Consider the following 17,065-nt stretch of genomic DNA (forward strand, 5'->3'; position numbering starts at 1 on the left):
CGGATTGTTTTGGGGGAGTTTCAGAGGTTGACTTCGCACCTTTATACATAGAGTTAGATCCAGGAATGGTATCAGGAATGGTGATTGATGCGCGTAAAATTGTTCACAATAATTGAAGAAGTCATACCCCCGGAGGCTAGGTTCACATGATCAAAAGCCAAAGAGAGAAGAAACGCGCATAGGGTTCACATTAATGGAAGTACAACAGAGAAAATGAGCACAACATCTGAAGCGTCAGCTATTCAGTTATCACTTATCAGTACCGTCTCTGAAGAAGAACTAGGCTTTCAGTGTGATCATCATACACCAATTTCGCAATCAGGAAGCATGCAAGTAATCCAAGTGCGGTGAGTCCTCCTGAGATGATCCCAATGACTAGTCCAAAACGCTTGTTGCGCCACCGTGAGGTAGAAGTTTGATCTGTTGCGGTGGAGGTGCAGTTGAGGCTGAGGATAGGTCCACATAGCTTTGGATTCCCACTGTAGCTGGAATTTGAGAATGTATGAAACTGTCCTCCAGATGGAACTGGTCCTTCTAGTTGATTGTTAGAAACATCAAATCCAGAAAGAAAGTGCAGATCACTCAATGCAGATGGTATTGCACCTGTGAGCTGGTTGTCCGACAGATCAAGCATCTGCAGGTTTGTGAGGTTGCAGATCTGCTGTGGTATTTCACCAGTTAAGCCGTTGGAGCTTAAATTGAGGTAATCGAGCATTTTCAACTGACCAATTTCAGGGGAGATTGCACCGGTAAAGTTATTGTTGCCAAGATTCAATACTTTTGGGAAAGCAATAATACTTCTGTATTGACGTGATGGCGTCCAAAATACAGGCAACTCAAGGAATCTCGTATCCAACTTGGCAGCATTATTCTCTGATAGTAGCATCGGCATCTTCATTAGTGCAGTTGGGATACTCCCTGTAAGTCTGTTTCTTGATATATCTAGAAAGAATAGGAAGTGCAGTCCACTAATCCAAGATGGTACTGGTCCTGTGAGTTGGTTGCACGATAAATCTATCATCATCAATTTTCTGAGCTTTGATATCCAAAAAGGGATTTCCCCAACCAATGGGCAAGCATCTATGGTAAGTACCTGAAGATTCTCAAAACCATTGATTGTTTCATCCTGTGGTATGGTTTCATCCTTGAAGTTTGTTCCTATAAGCAGGGTGGTGAGGTTCTTGCACCCCTTGAGCATCTGAAGTGTGTTTGTTAGATTTGTAAAGGAGTTATTTGTTAGTGACAGGAAGGTGAGGGACCTTAGATTGCCAATGCTTGGCGAGAACTGGCCATGGAAACTGTTGTAAGCCAGCCGCAACGCCATGAGGTTGCTGCATGAGTAGATGCTTTCAGGAATTGTACCATTGAAGAGGTTCATTGAAAAATCAGCTATCCTCAGATCCAACACGGTGAAGTTGATTTTGCTAAGATCCCCGGTGAAACTGTTGTTTCTGAGGGTAATGTATGTAAGATTTGTGCAGTTATCTAGTGCTGATGGCAGCTCACCAGACATATTGTTGTTGTCCAAGTGGAGTTCCTCCAGTTTTCGTAACTGTCCTATAGAATCTGGAATCTTGCCACTGAGACCAGTTGATCCAAGATTAAGGACAGCCAGACTGCTTAACTTGACTAGGAGGGAACCATCAAGAGCTCCTTGCAATGCATTGTTGGGTAGAGAGAGTTCCTCCAATGAAGTAGCATTAAAGAGTTTGTCAGGGAGAGCTCCACTAAGGTCGTTGTGGCCAGCCTTGAGCACTTTCAGCGTGGAACAACTGCCGAGTCCAGGGGGAATATTGCCTCTGAATTGGTTGTAACCGAGGTCAAGCATGGCAAATGATGGTGCATTGATGCAGATATAAGATGGTATTTGTCCTGTAAAACTGTTGTTGCTTGCATTAAGAGCAACCAGGTTCTTCATCGCTTCCCATGCTGTGGATGGAAACTTTTCTGTAAACAAGTTGCTTGAGACATTCAGCACCTGGAGAGGAAGGCCAGGATTTGCGGATTGCAGCTCCTGCAGATGACCAGTGAGGCGGTTGAAGCTGACGTCGAGGACAACAATGCTTCTGGAGAACAACAATTCTGTTGGTAGACTGCCTCCGAGTGAATTATGGGACAGGTTGAGGTGCAACAGTCCAGCAAGATTGCCGAGGGATGGCGAAATGACCCCTTTGAGACCTTTGGAAGCCAGCAAGACATATGTGACAACTTCATCAGTGCTGCAGACGATCCCTTCCCATTTGCAGCAGTCTGTGCCGTTCACCCATGAGACGTTGAGACCACCGTTGCCGCCTGGCACGAGCCCATCTATGAAGTTGATGAGGGAGCTCCTCTCTTGTTCTGTACAAGAGCTGGTTGGAGAGCTGAAGAAGAGCAGAACGGCAACAGCAAGGCCAAAGAAAGGCATGGATAATCTGTTGCTGATTCTGGGTGGAAAATGGAGCTCTTGCATGGTGTTCTCATGAACCTTTCCTATATGGCTGAATTGTATTACGCTACTGAAAGCCACCTGCGTATTTCCGTACTGAAGCCATGAGCTATATGGGGAAATCGATGGTCGTACCATGCTTATGTACAGCAACAGAAGAACATGTGCAAGCAGGTAGCTACAATTTCCTCTTACTTTCGAGGAAAGCTATATCGTTTGAAGATGAAGAGTGCAGAGGAGCAGTTATACTGACCTAGTCCAGAACATGTGCAAATGGACACAATCAGCAAATTTGTAATTTCTGAAGTAGCTGAAACTGGATGTGTACCCAAATGATAAAATGATGGGAGTCAACTCTTAAGAGGAGGATACCTACAGGAATACGCGGGTTCCTGGTCAAGTACTGCTAGGATTGACGAACACGTGGTACTTAGAAAATTGTATCCTATTACACGTATGTATTCAGGATTGTACCAACTTTTGTGTTTGTTTTTGCCTTGGATGGTTGTGTGCATCCTAGCTATGCAGAGGCCGGGTGTAATGCTTAAACCTTTTAAGTAATAAAGTTCCCTTTATCGAAAAATGTATTCAGGATTTCAGGTACAAGCCTCAGTTGTTATAATAGTCATTGTTGGGAAATAAACAAGCATTTTGATAGGAACTACATGTGAGGGAAGTAATACCAGTCAACAATTCACCATACAGATGGTGTAAAAAGTATAAATTATAAGGAGATACTCGCATGTATTTGGATTAATTGTACTTGTATTGTATGAAACTTATTGCTCCTTCAGCCTTGTCAGTCAAACCCTTGCTAGTGTACTACTGACCAGAGTTTGAGTTACCAAAAAGGAGGACTAACCAGCCTTGCCCTTATTGAATACCAGCAGTCTCTTGACTTCTTAAGCATAGGAACTGCATGTGGAGGGAGATACTCGTATGTATTTGGAAATCTTGTCAGTCAAACCCTTGCTAGCGTACTACTGACCAGAGTTTGGGCTACCAAAAAGTAGGACTAGTCATCCTTGCCCTTGCTGAATACCTGCAGTCTCTTGACTTCTTAAGCATGGAGACATGCTGTTATGGTCCAGGACTCCAAGTGGAGTTTGTCCAGTCTCCTGAGCTGACCTACAAAATCCGCAATCTTGCCAAAAGCTGAGCGTCCTGTAAATTGTAAAGGTGTTGCGCCAGGCTAAATCCACGGGATTGTTCATCACCTCCCACGTTGTGCGTGGAAGGTATAGCCTCTAAAGAAGGCCCATGAGATGTTAATATCTGCAGAGGGTAGAACTCTAGTGAAATTGGCAAAGTTGATAACATCGACGACGACGATGCTCACTGGGAACATCAGCTCCACCGGCAGTCTTCTAGTGAACGAACTGCAGGCCAGTTTGACGTGCAGTGTGCAGGCCGTCAGTACGAAACAATTGTCACTGGTGTCAGAACAACGGACGTGGCTGTAATATTCTGAATGTCCTACTGGAAGTATTGCTTCAGAAATACAGGCCGGTGACTAGTGGTGGCCAAATGGAGGCAAATATGGTGTGACTGGCCACGTTTTGACAATTGAACTGATCATACTATATTGTAATCTTGGGAAGTAAACTACAATATGAGTAACTGCATTAAGCCAGAAATACACAAGATACAAACGAAATAATGGCCTTTACAGAGGAAAAAAGAATCGGTCACCCCAGAATCTACAAAAAGAATGTACAACTAATCATTCAGTTTCCCAGTCGTGTATGTCAAAGTGCCCACTCTTGGTTTTCTCTTTTTTTTTTTAGATAAAAGGCCATAGCGGGCCCGACTTTAAATTAATAAAGCCAGCAAGGTTTAGATTCATACAAACTGCTGCGGCATACAGCTTAGCCAAGTAAAGCACACGTCAAACGCAAACACAACGGGGGCGGCACCCCACAGCAACCGCACTAAGAAGAACTAGCCAGATTACGCCGCAGGCTTCAGCTTTGGCTTCTTGTTCTCACGGAGGCGTACAGCTCCCTCAGTTCGCTTGTCAACCGTCCGAGATCCTCCCGATCTCCCGGTTTTGCCTTGACGCTCCGAGCTGTAGGAAGATACACATTTTAAAAATCAGGTTAGCGGGGTCATTTAAGATTTTCTTTTCCATAGTAAGCTTATTCCGCACAGTCCAAAGGGCCCAAGATTGTGCGAGGAAGAGGGTCCATAGGAGTCTCCTGGCCCTCCCAGAGAAACCGGCTAGGATGGCGTGAAACTGTGAGAAATTGGCTGGGCACCAGTTGCAACCCAGAATGCTGCGCAGCGCGCTCCAAGCAAATCTTGCCATTGAGCAGGAGAAGAGGATGTGGGAGGAGTCCTCCGGTGCGCCGCAAAGAGCGCACGCCCCGGACGCCGGTCCATTTCTGCCGGCAACCAAAAGGTCGGAGGGGAGCTCCGTCAAGGATGAGCAGCCAGGCAAAGATCTTGATCTTAAGCGGGACCCTGGCTTCCCAAACGTCCTTATGGAAAGCAACCGACGCCCCTTGCGACAGCTTATAGTACATGGACTGAACGGAGTAGAGACCAGAAGGGGAGAGGTGCCAAGTCACCCTATCGAGAGCGTCTGAGAGCAAGAAAGGCTGTAGTTGGGAGATGAGGCGATTCCATTGATTCACACCCTCTGAGTCCAAGGAGCGACGGAACCTGATGTGCGGGCCCCCCGGAGCGCACGCAGAGGCTACTAATTGGTTTGTGTCCTCGCAAACAGCGAACAGATACGGGAACGAGTCTTTCAGCGGTTCGTGCCCTAACCACCAATCCGACCAGAAGCGAGTGCGGCGCCCGTCGCCGACCACATGCTTGGCCCCAAGCTTGAAGAAGTGCTTAACCTTGTGGATACTCTTCCAGAACTGGGAGCCACCTTTGCCCGAGCCTGAAAAGAGATCGCTCGCATCCGGATACTTGGCTTTGATTATTTTGGACCAGATGGTGTCATCCTCATTGTAGAGTTTCCACACCCATTTAAGGAGCAACGCGATGTTCATCTTCCTTGTACTGAGCAGGCCCAGGCCCCCCATGGCCTTGGGACGACGTACAAGAGGGGCCGCTTAACCAAGTGGTACTTGCGATTTGCCCCAGTTCCTTCCCAAAAGAACTTAGAACGATGAGAGTCGAAACGGGCATGAATCCCCTCATGCAGAAGGAACAGGCCCATCGCGTAGATGGGCGTGTTGTCAAGGCAGGCATTGGAGAGGATAAGTCTCCCACCCGAAGTGAGCAACCTACTCATCCAGGGCTCGATGCGGTCAGCCAGCCTTCCCGACAAGGAACAACCATTGTTCGAGGCGCAGCTTTACGGTCGAGATGGGCAAGCCAAGGTAGAGGAAAGGGAAGGACCCCAGTTTGCAATTCAGCTTGTTGGCGATCCTGATCTGTTCGTCTCTAGGTTGGCCCATGACAATGACTTCGCTCTTGTGGTAGTTAATCTTTAGGCCGGACATGTCCTCGAAGCACATGAGAAGGAACTTGAGGTTGGCAATATCTTCTTCCGTGTTTTGTATCAAGATGAGGGTGTCGTCCGCGTACTGAAGGTGGGAAATGCCTCCGGGAAGGAGGTGAGGGACTACTCCGTGGATGTGACCCGCTGAGCCAGCAGCTGTGAGGATGCCAGACAGCGCCTCCCCTATGAGGTTGAACAGCAGCGGTGAGAGAGGGTCCCCTTGGCGCACTCCCCGCTTGTTTCTGAAGTACGGGCCGATGACACCATTGATGGAGATCGCAGTCTGGCCACCCGACACCAGCTGCAGGATTCTGTGAATGTAGCCCTGGTCAAAGCCTTTGGCGCGGAGCACTTCCTCTAGGAAGCCCCAGTTGACCCTGTCGTAAGCTTTCTCGAAGTCGAGTTTAAGCAGGATCCCTCCTAACTTCTTGACCCGCAGCTCGTGAACAATCTCAATCAAGGCGAGAGGCCCTTCCAGAATGTTCCTTCCCCGGATGAACGCCGTCTGGAAGGGGCTTATAATTTTATTGGCGACAGGATCAAGCCTGGACGCGTACGCTTTGGAGATAATCTTGAACACCACGTTGATGAGAGCAATTGGGCGGAACTGGGACACCAAGTCAGCACCGGGAACTTTGGGGATGAGCGCTAGGATCCCGAAGTTGAGTCTTGAGATGTCAATGCGCCCCAGCACAAAATCGTTAAGGATGTGGAGGATTCCAAGTTTTAGCCAAGGCCACATGCGCTTGAAGAAGATAGGAGGGAAGCCGTCTGGGCCCGGGGCCGTGTTGGATTTCATATCAGCGACGATAGCCTCAAGTTCCTTCTCCGAAAAGGTTAACATGAGGTGCTCATTATCAGAGTCCGACACTTTCGCTGCCTCTCCCCAGAGGTTCGGGGCCACGGAGCACACCCTCTCAGACGAGGAACCCAAAAGGTTGCGGTAGAAGTCATAAATCACCTGTTGGATGATAGTGGGATCCGAGGTGGGGCCCGTAGGAGTGACAATGGAGGAGATAGTGCACTTGCGTCTCCTACCATTGGCAACGGCGTGAAAATAGGCTGTGTTGGCGTCCCCCTGGAGCGCCCACTTAGTCCTGCCCCTTTGTTGCCAGTAGTCCTCTTCCTCGCGGACAATGTGAAGGAGCTGGTCTTCGAGCGCATAGCGTTCAGCCCATTCCTCTTCTTCAAGACCCAGAGAGTCTGCTCTAGCATCAAGCTGTTCGATCTGAGCTAGGAGCGCCGCTTTTTCTCTTTTCGTGGCCGCTCCCTGGTTACGGCGCCAACCGCGGAGGAACTGTCTGAGCCCCGAACTCATGAAGTTCCACCAGTCAACAATGTCTCTGCCCCTTGCTCGAGAGGCCAGATCAATCCAACGTTGAGAAAGCATAGGTCGGAAATCAGGTCTCTCAAACCACCCAGATTCGAAGAAGAACCTATTGGTGCGAGGCGGGAGCCCGTCTCCGGAGTCAAACACCAAGGGGGTATGATCGGACCCCAGATTAGTTTCAGCCACAAGGGAGCACAGAGGGAAGAGCGCCTCGAGCTCAGGGGATATGAACACCCTGTCCAACACCGAGCGGACCGGGTTAAGCTGTCGATTCGTCCAGGTATACCTCGCCCCAGTGCGAGGAATTTCACGGAGGGCCCAAGATGCCACGTGCTCATTGAAGAGATCGATAAGGGGCCAGTTGAGATTGTCGTTGTTTTTATCCTCCGCTGAGCGGATGAGGTTGAAATCGCCCCCAAGAAGCAGCGGGCGCGTGGCGCGGCCCACCTTATCCGAAATTTCAGTGCTGGGATCGATCTACCTAGTGTCTGTCCTGTCAGGCAAGAACAGGTACCGGAACTTTGAGTCGAACGGGATGACGCTGAACCTGTGAAAGCCAAGGAGCCGCTGCTTGCACGACAACGTGATGTCTTGGATCGCTGCGACTTGGCCTGGAGTCAGGTGGTGGCAGATCCAGTCAGCGAGCGTGGAGTCCTCCACGGCGCCTTTGGCGTGGCTTTGCAGTAATGCTGGGACTGTGAGCTTTCCTTTGTCATTGTTACCAACTGATGCTCGGATGTAGTCCCTCATCGATTCTTGTTTTTTTGAATGGTCTCATCGATTCTTGTAGCTCCCGTCGAACATTTTTGGCAGAGAAAATCCTGACCTGTTCCATAGCAAGTTGCCATATCATGTTTGAAGTACTTGCACAAGTGTGTACACGTTAACAAGATAAACTCATCCACTTACTGCAGGTGAAGAGAACATGCCACTGCTAAGTGCAAACAACACCATGGACTCGGTGTCATCAACTGAATATTTCTTGTGCTCCTCTATGACTCTGAACTTGTGAAGGGCTAACATCAAAGACTGAATAGAAGGAACCGTAAGATGAATAACGACTTGCATACACAACAAATGTAACTAAAAAAATGAGGAGCGGATAATACAATTTGTGGCCGGTGTGCTCGGTTTTTCATCTTTAGAATCACAAATTCTATTTCAGCTGCACTGAAGGACTGTCCATTAGATAAACCTTCTGCGTTAGTGAGAAAAGCTTAATGTCATTCTCGGGACTCCATATTGCCTTTCTTATTATTGCAATTTAAAGAAGTATCTTTATTATCTTACATCATATTTAAGTCCATAGACTGTTACATAAGTGGCATATATAACTTTAGAGAGCATATCTAGTTTACCTTTTTTGATCGTACAATTCAATGTTTTTTACTTTCACATTGAATTATGCTACAATTACGCCTTGCACTTAGGGGTTATCACCTGCTTGTGATCATGATTTTATTGGTTACTTTGATGCATCTTCTTGTTCTTCGTCAAATAATACCACACTAGCATGCCCCTCCACAACAAAACCTTATCTTCCACAACTTGCGTTAGAGCTCAAATAGTCCGGCAAAAGGTATCTCGATATGTTCTATACATTTAATCTTTACCCTCATCACTTCGTAGAAACTCCTGAACATTCTATCCAGACAGCATCTGGCATGATACCAAAAGAAGTTACAAATTGCAGTAGAACAGACCACTTACACCACAAAGGATCCAAGGCTTTCAACTGCACCCAAACTTCATGTACATAATAATCTGCATCTCCTCCCAAAACCATCATTGTTAAACCTTCCTTTGGCGGTCCAAAACAAGTATATCTTGCGACTTCCTCAACTTTGATATGGGAAGAATAAGTAACAAAATTTGTTCATTCCTCAAGTTTTCTTGTCTGCCATGGCCAATTGATCTTGTATATTGAAGCCATGCCTTTATATAGTTCTTGTTTAGTGACTAAGCTATACTCAACATAAACAATGCCAACATTCTTCATAGAAGAATTCTCAGCGGTCTGAGCCCCGAGGCAGATTATGTTGGTTATTTCTGTTTAACCAAAATATATATGGTATTTTTCCACCCCACATGAGAAATGGCGTGGATTTTTTTTCTGTTGTACACGCGTAAATTACTTCTTGTACATAGATTCCTCTGTTGGTATAAACATTCATAGAACACAACTAATGTGACATTTTCTGCATAAACTTACATTGCACATCATCAACAAAGAAGTAAAAACCGCATCTCCATGTCTGAACTGTAAAGAGCATCGCAAACCATAGCCAGAAACCCATAATAATTCCAGCAATCACACAGTAGTATAACCACTGGTCCTCCCCTTCGCCGTTTATGCCATCTGGTGGAAGCGAAGTATCTGCACACAGAATGACGAGAGGAAATCCACATAGCCCAGAATTGTCAGAGTAGATCGATGGGTCAGTTAGGGTTTGAATCTGACTCCCGGCAGGTATTTTGCCCGACAAATGGTTGTGCGAGACATTAAAGATACTGAGCCCTGATAAGATGGAGATGCTCGGAGGAATTTCTCCCCAAAGATCATTAGATGATAGATCGAGGGACTCGAGAGAATTCAAACTACCAATGCCTTGAGGAATGCCGCATGAAAGATGATTTCTTGACAAGTTGAGAAACTGGAGGCCCTGAAGGTTGGTTAACTCTTCTGGGATGCATCCGGAGAGAAAATTCCCAGACAAATCGACGCCGGTTAATAACCAGAGCGTTCTCTCAAAAATCAGCTTCTGGCCCTTCCACATTACGTTGATTCTATCGTTGTATGTCGGCTCACCTTCCTGCACGACCAGAGTTGAAAGACCTTGTGGATTTTTCATGGAGGTCAAGTTACCAAAGGCTACGGGAATTGATCCTGCCAGGCTATTATTTGCCATGTCGAGGAGCTGAAGTTGCGAGAGCTGTGATAGTTCAGGGGGAATGTTTCCAGTGAAGTTGTTTGATCTGAGGCTAAGTATTCTCAAAGATGGGACCTGACTCCCGATCCACGGTGGGATACCACCAAAGAACATGTTGTTCCCGATGTCTAGGGTGGCCAGCAAGTTACATCTGTTTAGTACTGGCGGAAAGGCACCAATGAAGTTATTTCCAGCGAGATAAAGCGACCAGAGAGAGCAGGTCTGGCCTGCCTGAGCTGCTGGAATTTCTCCCGAGAAGGAGTTGTTGGACAGGTCCATGAACCCAAGTTCTTGCAGGTTCCACCAGCAGCCTGGGAGCTCTCCGGTGAGCCGGTTTCTGGACAAGTCAATGAACCGCAAATTCTGGAGGTTGCACCAGCAGTCCGGGAGCTCACCCGTGAACCGGTTGTCTGACAAGTCAAGTACCTGGACGGAGAGAAGGCTGCAGAGCAGGCGCGGGATGTCGCCGAGGAGGTTGTTGCTGCGGAGCCGGAGGCTGACCAGGCTGTGCATGTCACTGAGCTGCGACGGGATGGAGCCGTCGAACCTGTTGTTGCTGAGGTCGAGAAGCTTGAGGGAGCGTAGCTGCGAGATGTTGGCTGGGATGGCGCCTCCGAGGTTATTCCCCTTAAGGTTCAGCACGGCGAGCCCCGTTAGTGCCGCAGTGTCAAGCGTGCCGAGCCCGCCGGAGAGACCGCATCCTTCGATCCTTACCCAGCGGACATGGTTGCGGTGGCCGCACATCACGCCGGTCCAGTTGCAGACCGGCGCGTCCCGGGTCCAGCTGGACAACGCGCTTGTGTTGGCGAGGCTGGCCTTCCATGCTAGTAGGGCATCGGCCTCTGAGAACCACCCTGGGCCGATTGCCGTCGCCGGGACGGTGGCCACCAGCAGGAAGAGCGCGGTGAGGTGCGCGCGGGCTGGTCTGGTGGTCATGTCTCTGAGAGAGATGGCTGAGTACTAGAAAAAACCACACTCGCGCATGCGATATTTATATGGCGGCAAACCTGGAGTCGTCAAGTCGTTTGGATGGTATGCCGTCCACGGACGGCAGGGTACGGCGACTAGTCCTCAATCCTCATACCTGTCCTTGTTTTCTATTCTCCTTGAGTCAATGACTGGCGCTAGCTGAACAACTGCCGTCTTACCAGTTGATTAGAGAAGCAGCTTATTCAGTTTAGGTGAAAATTGGATTGCATCACTTCCAGAGAGTCTCACACCTGCCTTTATTTATGAGAAGCGCGAGGTGTGCTTTGGTGTTCACCCTCTCCTATCTCAACCATTAAAGTTGAAAGGATAATAGCACATGAAAGGGTATCTGGAGATCCTAAATATTCTCAGGATGCCAAAGTTTAAAAAGGGAGAGACACCGATGCAAAAGCCATCCTGCAAATGCTACCATGAAAAATAAACATTTCAGTCGGAGTAAAAAGTTTGAGCTATTCCCTCAAAATAAATCACATATTGCTTCTATGTATTACTACCCCCATTCTAAAATATAATCTTTTTTACAAAACTGTGTTTAACTTTCAAAATAAGGCTTATATTTCGGAACGGATGTAGTAGCAAACAACGGTTCGACCAGCCATGATAACAGTATTTCAAGGAAACAACAAAGTTGCTACTACATTAACCCCCAAGTCCTGAGCTGCTACAAGCCAGACAGCCAGAAACAAAACTGTTTTGCGACTACATCATCGTGATGTTACAAGTTCTGCTAAAAGGTGGTCAAGTATCCCACCAAACCCCTCTTTATTAGTACACAAGATAGAAACAAATAAACAAATGGCCTTTACAGAGGAAAAAAAAAGAACCAGTCACCCCAGAATCTACAAAAAACAATGTACAACTAATCTTCCATTTGTGTCAAAATGCCCACTCCTGGTTTGTCCTCAGTGCTGGGAATCTACCTAGTTTCTGTCCTGTCAGGCAAGAAGAGGTACCGGAACTTCGAGTCGAACGGGGTAGCGGTGAAGCTGCGAAAGCCAAGGAGCCGTTGCTTGCGCGATGACGTGGTGTCTTGGATTGCTGAGACTTGGGCCGGAGTCAGTTGGCGGCAGATCCAGTCGGCGAGCAGAGAGTCCTCCACGGTGCCCTTGGCGTAGCTCTGCAGTAACGCTGGGACTGTGAGCTTCCCTTTGTCATTGATACCAACTGATGCTCGTATGTAGTCTCTCATCGATTCTTGTAGCTCCTCTCGAACATTTTTGGCAGAGAAAATTCTGACCTGTTCAATAGCAAGTTGTCATGTTTAAAATACTTAACACAAATGCTCAGATGTACTGAAGTATGTGATACAAAAAGGCGGTGAAAGTTTTAACGCTCAAAAACTAAAAATAAATCATATGAACTAATGCTTTGGTTTACTTAACACGCTGCCAGTGTGTACATGTTGACAAGAGAAGCTCATCCACTTACAGCAGGTGACGAGAACATTCCACTGCTAAGTGCAAACAACACCATGGGCTCTGTGTCATCAACTGCATATTTCTTGTGCTCCTCGGTAACTCTGAACTTGTGAAGGGCTAACATCAAAGACTGAAAAGAAGGAACCGTGAGAAGAATGACGACTTGCATACCAAATAAATGAAATTGACAAATGAGGAACAGATAATACAATTTGTGGCCGGTGTGCTGGGTTCTTCATCTTTAGAATCACAAACTCTATTTCAGCTGCACTGAAAGACTGTCCACCAACCATGTAACATGCCTGCAACATTAGCTTAAGTTGGTTAATATGTTGTCAAGGAAAAGTGGCTATAACCAAATAAGAGATCCGTTAAATAAACCTTTTGCATTAGCGAAAAAAGCTTAATGTCATTCCCAGGGACTCCATATGCTAAAAATGCCTGCAAGAATATATGTACAGAATTTGATGCATAAGCGATAAAAAGTAACACAACCAGATGGCCCATGATAATTGACAGCGGAACATAAAGCAGCAACTGATTTTTCAACACACCATTCAATAGAACTACTAAGAAATTAAAATTACCATAAGAACTCTGGTGTCATCAAACTAAAATATTGGCCCCAAATTATTATTTGCAAAAATAGAAAATTATTTTGTAAGGGAAGAAGAGATACGTTTCATCTTTCCGTGTACTCTAAGCAAATCACTAAGCAACGGATGGTACTCACATGCATTATTAAGGCATTGTACAGGTTAATCCAAAACGCTAACCGCTCGTCGCAGTTCATTAGAGTAGGATCAACATTTGACAGTTGCTCCACAAGGGACCTGAAGACAAAGATTACGTAAAACAGTTAAAGTCATACCATAACATTAAGAACATCCTTTATTCATATAAACAACATTTTCTAGTGCTTTATTGGACTATAAGATAGAATGAACACTTGTGGGACCTTCAATTACAAAAGTAACTCTTGTGGTTACATTTTTTTCTCAGTAAGTAATACCCTATGATGTCAGTGCTCCAATTACTGCCCCAGTTTGTCTCAGACAATTATCTCTACAGTTAAGCTAAATTCATGTAAAAATGCAATTTGTTCGCTAGTATTAATAGCTTCAGACAATTATCACTACAGTTAAGCTAAATTCATGTAAACATGCAATTTGTTCGCTAGTATTAATAGGTTTAGACAATGGTTCAACAGGAAACCTGAACTTCTGGAGAGCATCAGACGCATATTCAAGTTGTTCCTTGCAAATATTCATCCAAGATACTTCAGCTACTGAACAATACTTCCCTATGTCTCTTTGGGCTTCCTTCCCATTAACATTGTATGGATCAAAGTTTCCCACTTCATGAATAATATCATCATAGCGATCTGAATCAACTGAAGGGCTTTGCAGCACTGAGGCCATTAAAGATGAATCTGACACGGAAGTAAATGTAGAGCCAGATAGACATCCCGCTGATGAAGATGAATTATCAGAAGACATTTTTGGTGATATCTTGGATGATCGTGATAAATGTAGGAAGATATCTCTCATGCAGCGCACCATCTCTCCAGAGAGCTGATTTGGATTCTTCCACATATTTCCATTCATCCTGCCTTTCTTTGGATCAGATTGGCTAAATGACAACACGTCTATTCCTTGATATTCTTTGACATCCTTCTTTAAAGAGCCTGGTTCTTGCATCTGCAGGAACAAGATAAAATCACGTTACTTACAACTTCAAATATTTTGCATAGAACATAAACTCAAGTACGCCTGAAACAGGACCTCTTCATCTTGGTGTTCTTCCAACAATGTATTTAAATGGGCAACTTGGTGCTCTTGTAGCTGCCCACTTGGAGACACCATCTCCCAGTTTTCCCTCTCTTTTTCAACATCCTGTTGTTCTTGAAGTTCGGGGAACAAATATTCTTCCACTGACTGAATTGATTCGTACTCTCCCAACTTACCATCCCTTAATGTTGATACATGCTTAGAAGTTTAAAAAAGAAACCATCAGCCACTCCAACCGAAATAAAAACTTCTAAATGAGATTATTACTACAAAGAAAACTTACTTCATCCTGTGTACATTTACTAGTTGATGATGTAGGTAGTACGCATTCTGGACTATTTTCTACAAGTAGCCTTTCGTTCCTTACATGACACAACTGGTAGCGTAGGTCATCTAGATCCTTCTCAAGCTTTGAGATAGTAATCTCCAAACATGATATACTAATTATGAGCTCCTGGGCCTAGAAATGAATTGTTGCAATCAGTATTAGAGGGTGTGTATCAACAAACCCAAGAAACAAATTAGAAATACATGTACTGCGTATTCGTGGCCAAAAATGCATGTGATGTGTGCACCTTGTTTGGTAGCTTTGTGGAAGACTTAAGTATCAGTTCGGCATTATGCGCAAAGGCATCTGTCAACGCCAGATGCATGTCGATCTCTTCTTGGAGTTGCCTCTGCAAATTCCTAACCTGCAGTAGGTAATCACATCTCAGAATAGTAATTGAGCTTATTCTTTTGAACAATTCAAATATATGCCACCAAGAACTAAGTTCGGCATCATGTGTAAATTCTTTTCAGTCAAACACGGCCGGGAGCACATAACAAGTTGGCACAGCTCACAGCCCAAAACGAAGCAGAATTCTGTCAAACTGTAAACAGCATCAGACTAGAAACATGGATATTGGCACTCACTTCCTGCTCGAGCTGCGATCTGTACCGCCGCATGCCGCCCCTTCTGAGAACTTCCCTCATGCCACCACCATTGCTGCTACCATCCTGCAAAGGAAACACGGCAGCAATCAGGTTCACAGATCACCTGAGAATACAGCCCTAGAGCCAAGAAGGGAACAAGATTATAGTTGACGACACAGCAGCAAACACAGTAAGAACACTAGAATTCCACAGGGAGGCAGGCGAAGAACAGGCTAGCGAGGGGAAAGTGACATCTCGTCTGGTCTGGGCCCCTCGAAATTGCGCATGCAAGCAGACAGCTCGTCTCAAGCCGATGATCTGCGCTGCCCAATGCGCAATGCGGAATGCAATGCAAGACGCCGCATTTGGTGAATTTCCCGGCGCGGAAATTCCAGTGCAGGGGAAGCAAAATTTGCACGGCAATGGTACGGACGCGACACATTCATCAGGGAACAGAGAAAGGACAAAGGAGCGTGCTTTGATAGGGGGAGAAAGGACGAGAACCAACCGCGGAGCAGCTCGCCGACACTGACGCCGACGCTTCACCGCTCCCCGCCGTCAGACGCGCCTGGCGCTGTGACGGCGGGCACGCGTCGCCGCCCAGTTTCCGGCCGCCGCCGCCGCCGCCCATCCGCTGCATCGCCCTGTGGATCGAGCCGCCCCTGCGCGCGCGGGACAGAGGAAGGAACAAGCAGCTAGCTTTGATGAGCAAAACGCCCAAAACTGACAGGAGTCAAAGAGGAGAGAGGGGAGGGCGGGGACTGACATGGTCACGGAGGAGGCGCGCATCTTGTCGGACGCCGCGGCCACGGCGGCAGCGGCGGCCAGCGCGTCCTCCGCGCGGACGCACAGCATCCACCACCTCCCCCACACTCTCCCCTGGCAGCAGTAAAGTAACCACGGCCGAGGGCCGAGACACCGGGAAGTGAACGGGGCAAACGACAACAATGGCAGCACATCCAGCACTCTATCGCTAACCGGTACTGATCAGATTGAGCATCTATGATCTAGCATGATCTATCTGCATGAGTGAGACGACCATGGCTGCCATGCCATGACGACTAGCTTAGCTTAGCTTAAGCTCAGTCCCACGCTATGTGTGACACCAGTGAGTGGCTCCATGACGCACCCGGCACACCTGTCGCCGGCCGGCCGCGCCGCAATAATTGTGTAGCCTAGCCGAGGCAGGTGAGGCGCGCTCAGGTCAGGGGCAGTCGATTTTGGCCGGACCGGTGGTGGGCTCGACGGCTGCTGTACAGACTACAGAGACAGTGAGGGTGGAGTTGGTGAGCGTGGGACGGGACGGCCGGTGCGGATCGAGTCCTTGGCTGCTTCCGCTTCGGCCGTTCTGGGAAAGAACAGCGCTGTGGGTACTTGCCGACGGTGGAGTATTTTCTTTTTGGCAAATCGTACCGGCGGTGTTGTGTTGTTGGTACCAGTAGCAGGGCTGTAGGGGTAGGTGCGTGATTATGCTGTGACCATGAATGTCGATCGGGTGGTCACGAACCAACGCTGCAGAATTATCAGTGTTCAATGAGGAGGTTGCCGGATCTGTTGTACAGCAGGAGCACCAAGAGCATCTCAACCTCGAGAACCAACCTGTTTCTGTTCTAATTTCTGCCTCTTCTTCTCAATCTGAATCAAACTTTTGTTTGCCATAATGTGCCATTTATATTATTGTGAAGTATATATATAGTTCTAATTCTAGATGGAAAAATAAATAAAAAAACAAATCTAATAAGGCGGATCCTCCATGTCTGAATGGTTAGGAAGGCGGTGGCACCCCTAACCCACCAACGGTCAA

General features: G+C 47.0%; 3 protein-coding genes across 3 annotated transcripts; all 3 read right to left on the reverse strand.

Moving 5' to 3' along the window:
• Positions 1 to 256: 256 nt before the first annotated feature.
• On the reverse strand, positions 257 to 2,407 carry LOC124662028 (tyrosine-sulfated glycopeptide receptor 1-like). The gene has a single exon (XM_047199917.1). It carries the CDS (start codon positions 2,405 to 2,407, stop codon positions 257 to 259), a length of 2,151 nt encoding a protein of 716 aa, XP_047055873.1.
• A 6,994-nt stretch (positions 2,408 to 9,401) lies between these two features.
• LOC124662039 (receptor-like protein 46) lies at positions 9,402 to 11,084 on the reverse strand. Its single transcript, XM_047199928.1, has 2 exons — positions 10,544 to 11,084; positions 9,402 to 10,396 (listed from the first exon to the last, which is right to left on the reverse strand). The coding sequence occupies exons 1-2, from the start codon at positions 11,082 to 11,084 to the stop codon at positions 9,402 to 9,404; spliced, it is 1,536 nt and encodes a 511-aa protein (XP_047055884.1).
• Positions 11,085 to 11,791: 707 nt separating this feature from the next.
• LOC124662050 lies at positions 11,792 to 16,116 on the reverse strand. The gene is made up of 12 exons (XM_047199939.1): positions 16,028 to 16,116; positions 15,770 to 15,923; positions 15,262 to 15,345; positions 14,922 to 15,038; positions 14,630 to 14,806; positions 14,341 to 14,544; positions 13,772 to 14,256; positions 13,290 to 13,389; positions 12,938 to 12,997; positions 12,766 to 12,858; positions 12,567 to 12,686; positions 11,792 to 12,375 (listed from the first exon to the last, which is right to left on the reverse strand). The coding sequence occupies exons 1-12, from the start codon at positions 16,114 to 16,116 to the stop codon at positions 12,055 to 12,057; spliced, it is 2,004 nt and encodes a 667-aa protein (XP_047055895.1). The 3' UTR covers positions 11,792 to 12,054.
• Between the last annotated feature and the right edge of the window lie 949 nt (positions 16,117 to 17,065).

The sequence above is a fragment of the Lolium rigidum genome, chromosome 1 (assembly GCF_022539505.1).
Source record: "Lolium rigidum isolate FL_2022 chromosome 1, APGP_CSIRO_Lrig_0.1, whole genome shotgun sequence".
Classification (NCBI taxonomy): domain Eukaryota; kingdom Viridiplantae; phylum Streptophyta; class Magnoliopsida; order Poales; family Poaceae; genus Lolium; species Lolium rigidum.

Excerpts from the sequence above, each read along its gene's own strand:
- LOC124662050 (XM_047199939.1), bottom strand. The coding sequence starts at position 16,116 with ATGCTGTGCGTCCGCGCGGAGGACGCGCTGGCCGCCGCTGCCGCCGTG. Across the intron at positions 14,807-14,921 it reads CCACAAAGCTACCAAACAAG|GCCCAGGAGCTCATAATTAG; the intron begins GTGCACACATCA and ends ATTCATTTCTAG. Across the intron at positions 12,687-12,765 it reads CAGCACACCGGCCACAAATT|TCTTTGATGTTAGCCCTTCA; the intron begins GTATTATCTGTT and ends CCTTCTTTTCAG.
- LOC124662028 (XM_047199917.1), bottom strand. The coding sequence starts at position 2,407 with ATGCCTTTCTTTGGCCTTGCTGTTGCCGTTCTGCTCTTCTTCAGCTCT.
- LOC124662039 (XM_047199928.1), bottom strand. The coding sequence starts at position 11,084 with ATGACCACCAGACCAGCCCGCGCGCACCTCACCGCGCTCTTCCTGCTG. Across the intron at positions 10,397-10,543 it reads GTCAGACAACCGGTTCACGG|AAATTCCAGCAGCTCAGGCA; the intron begins GTGAGCTCCCGG and ends CCTTCTCGGGAG.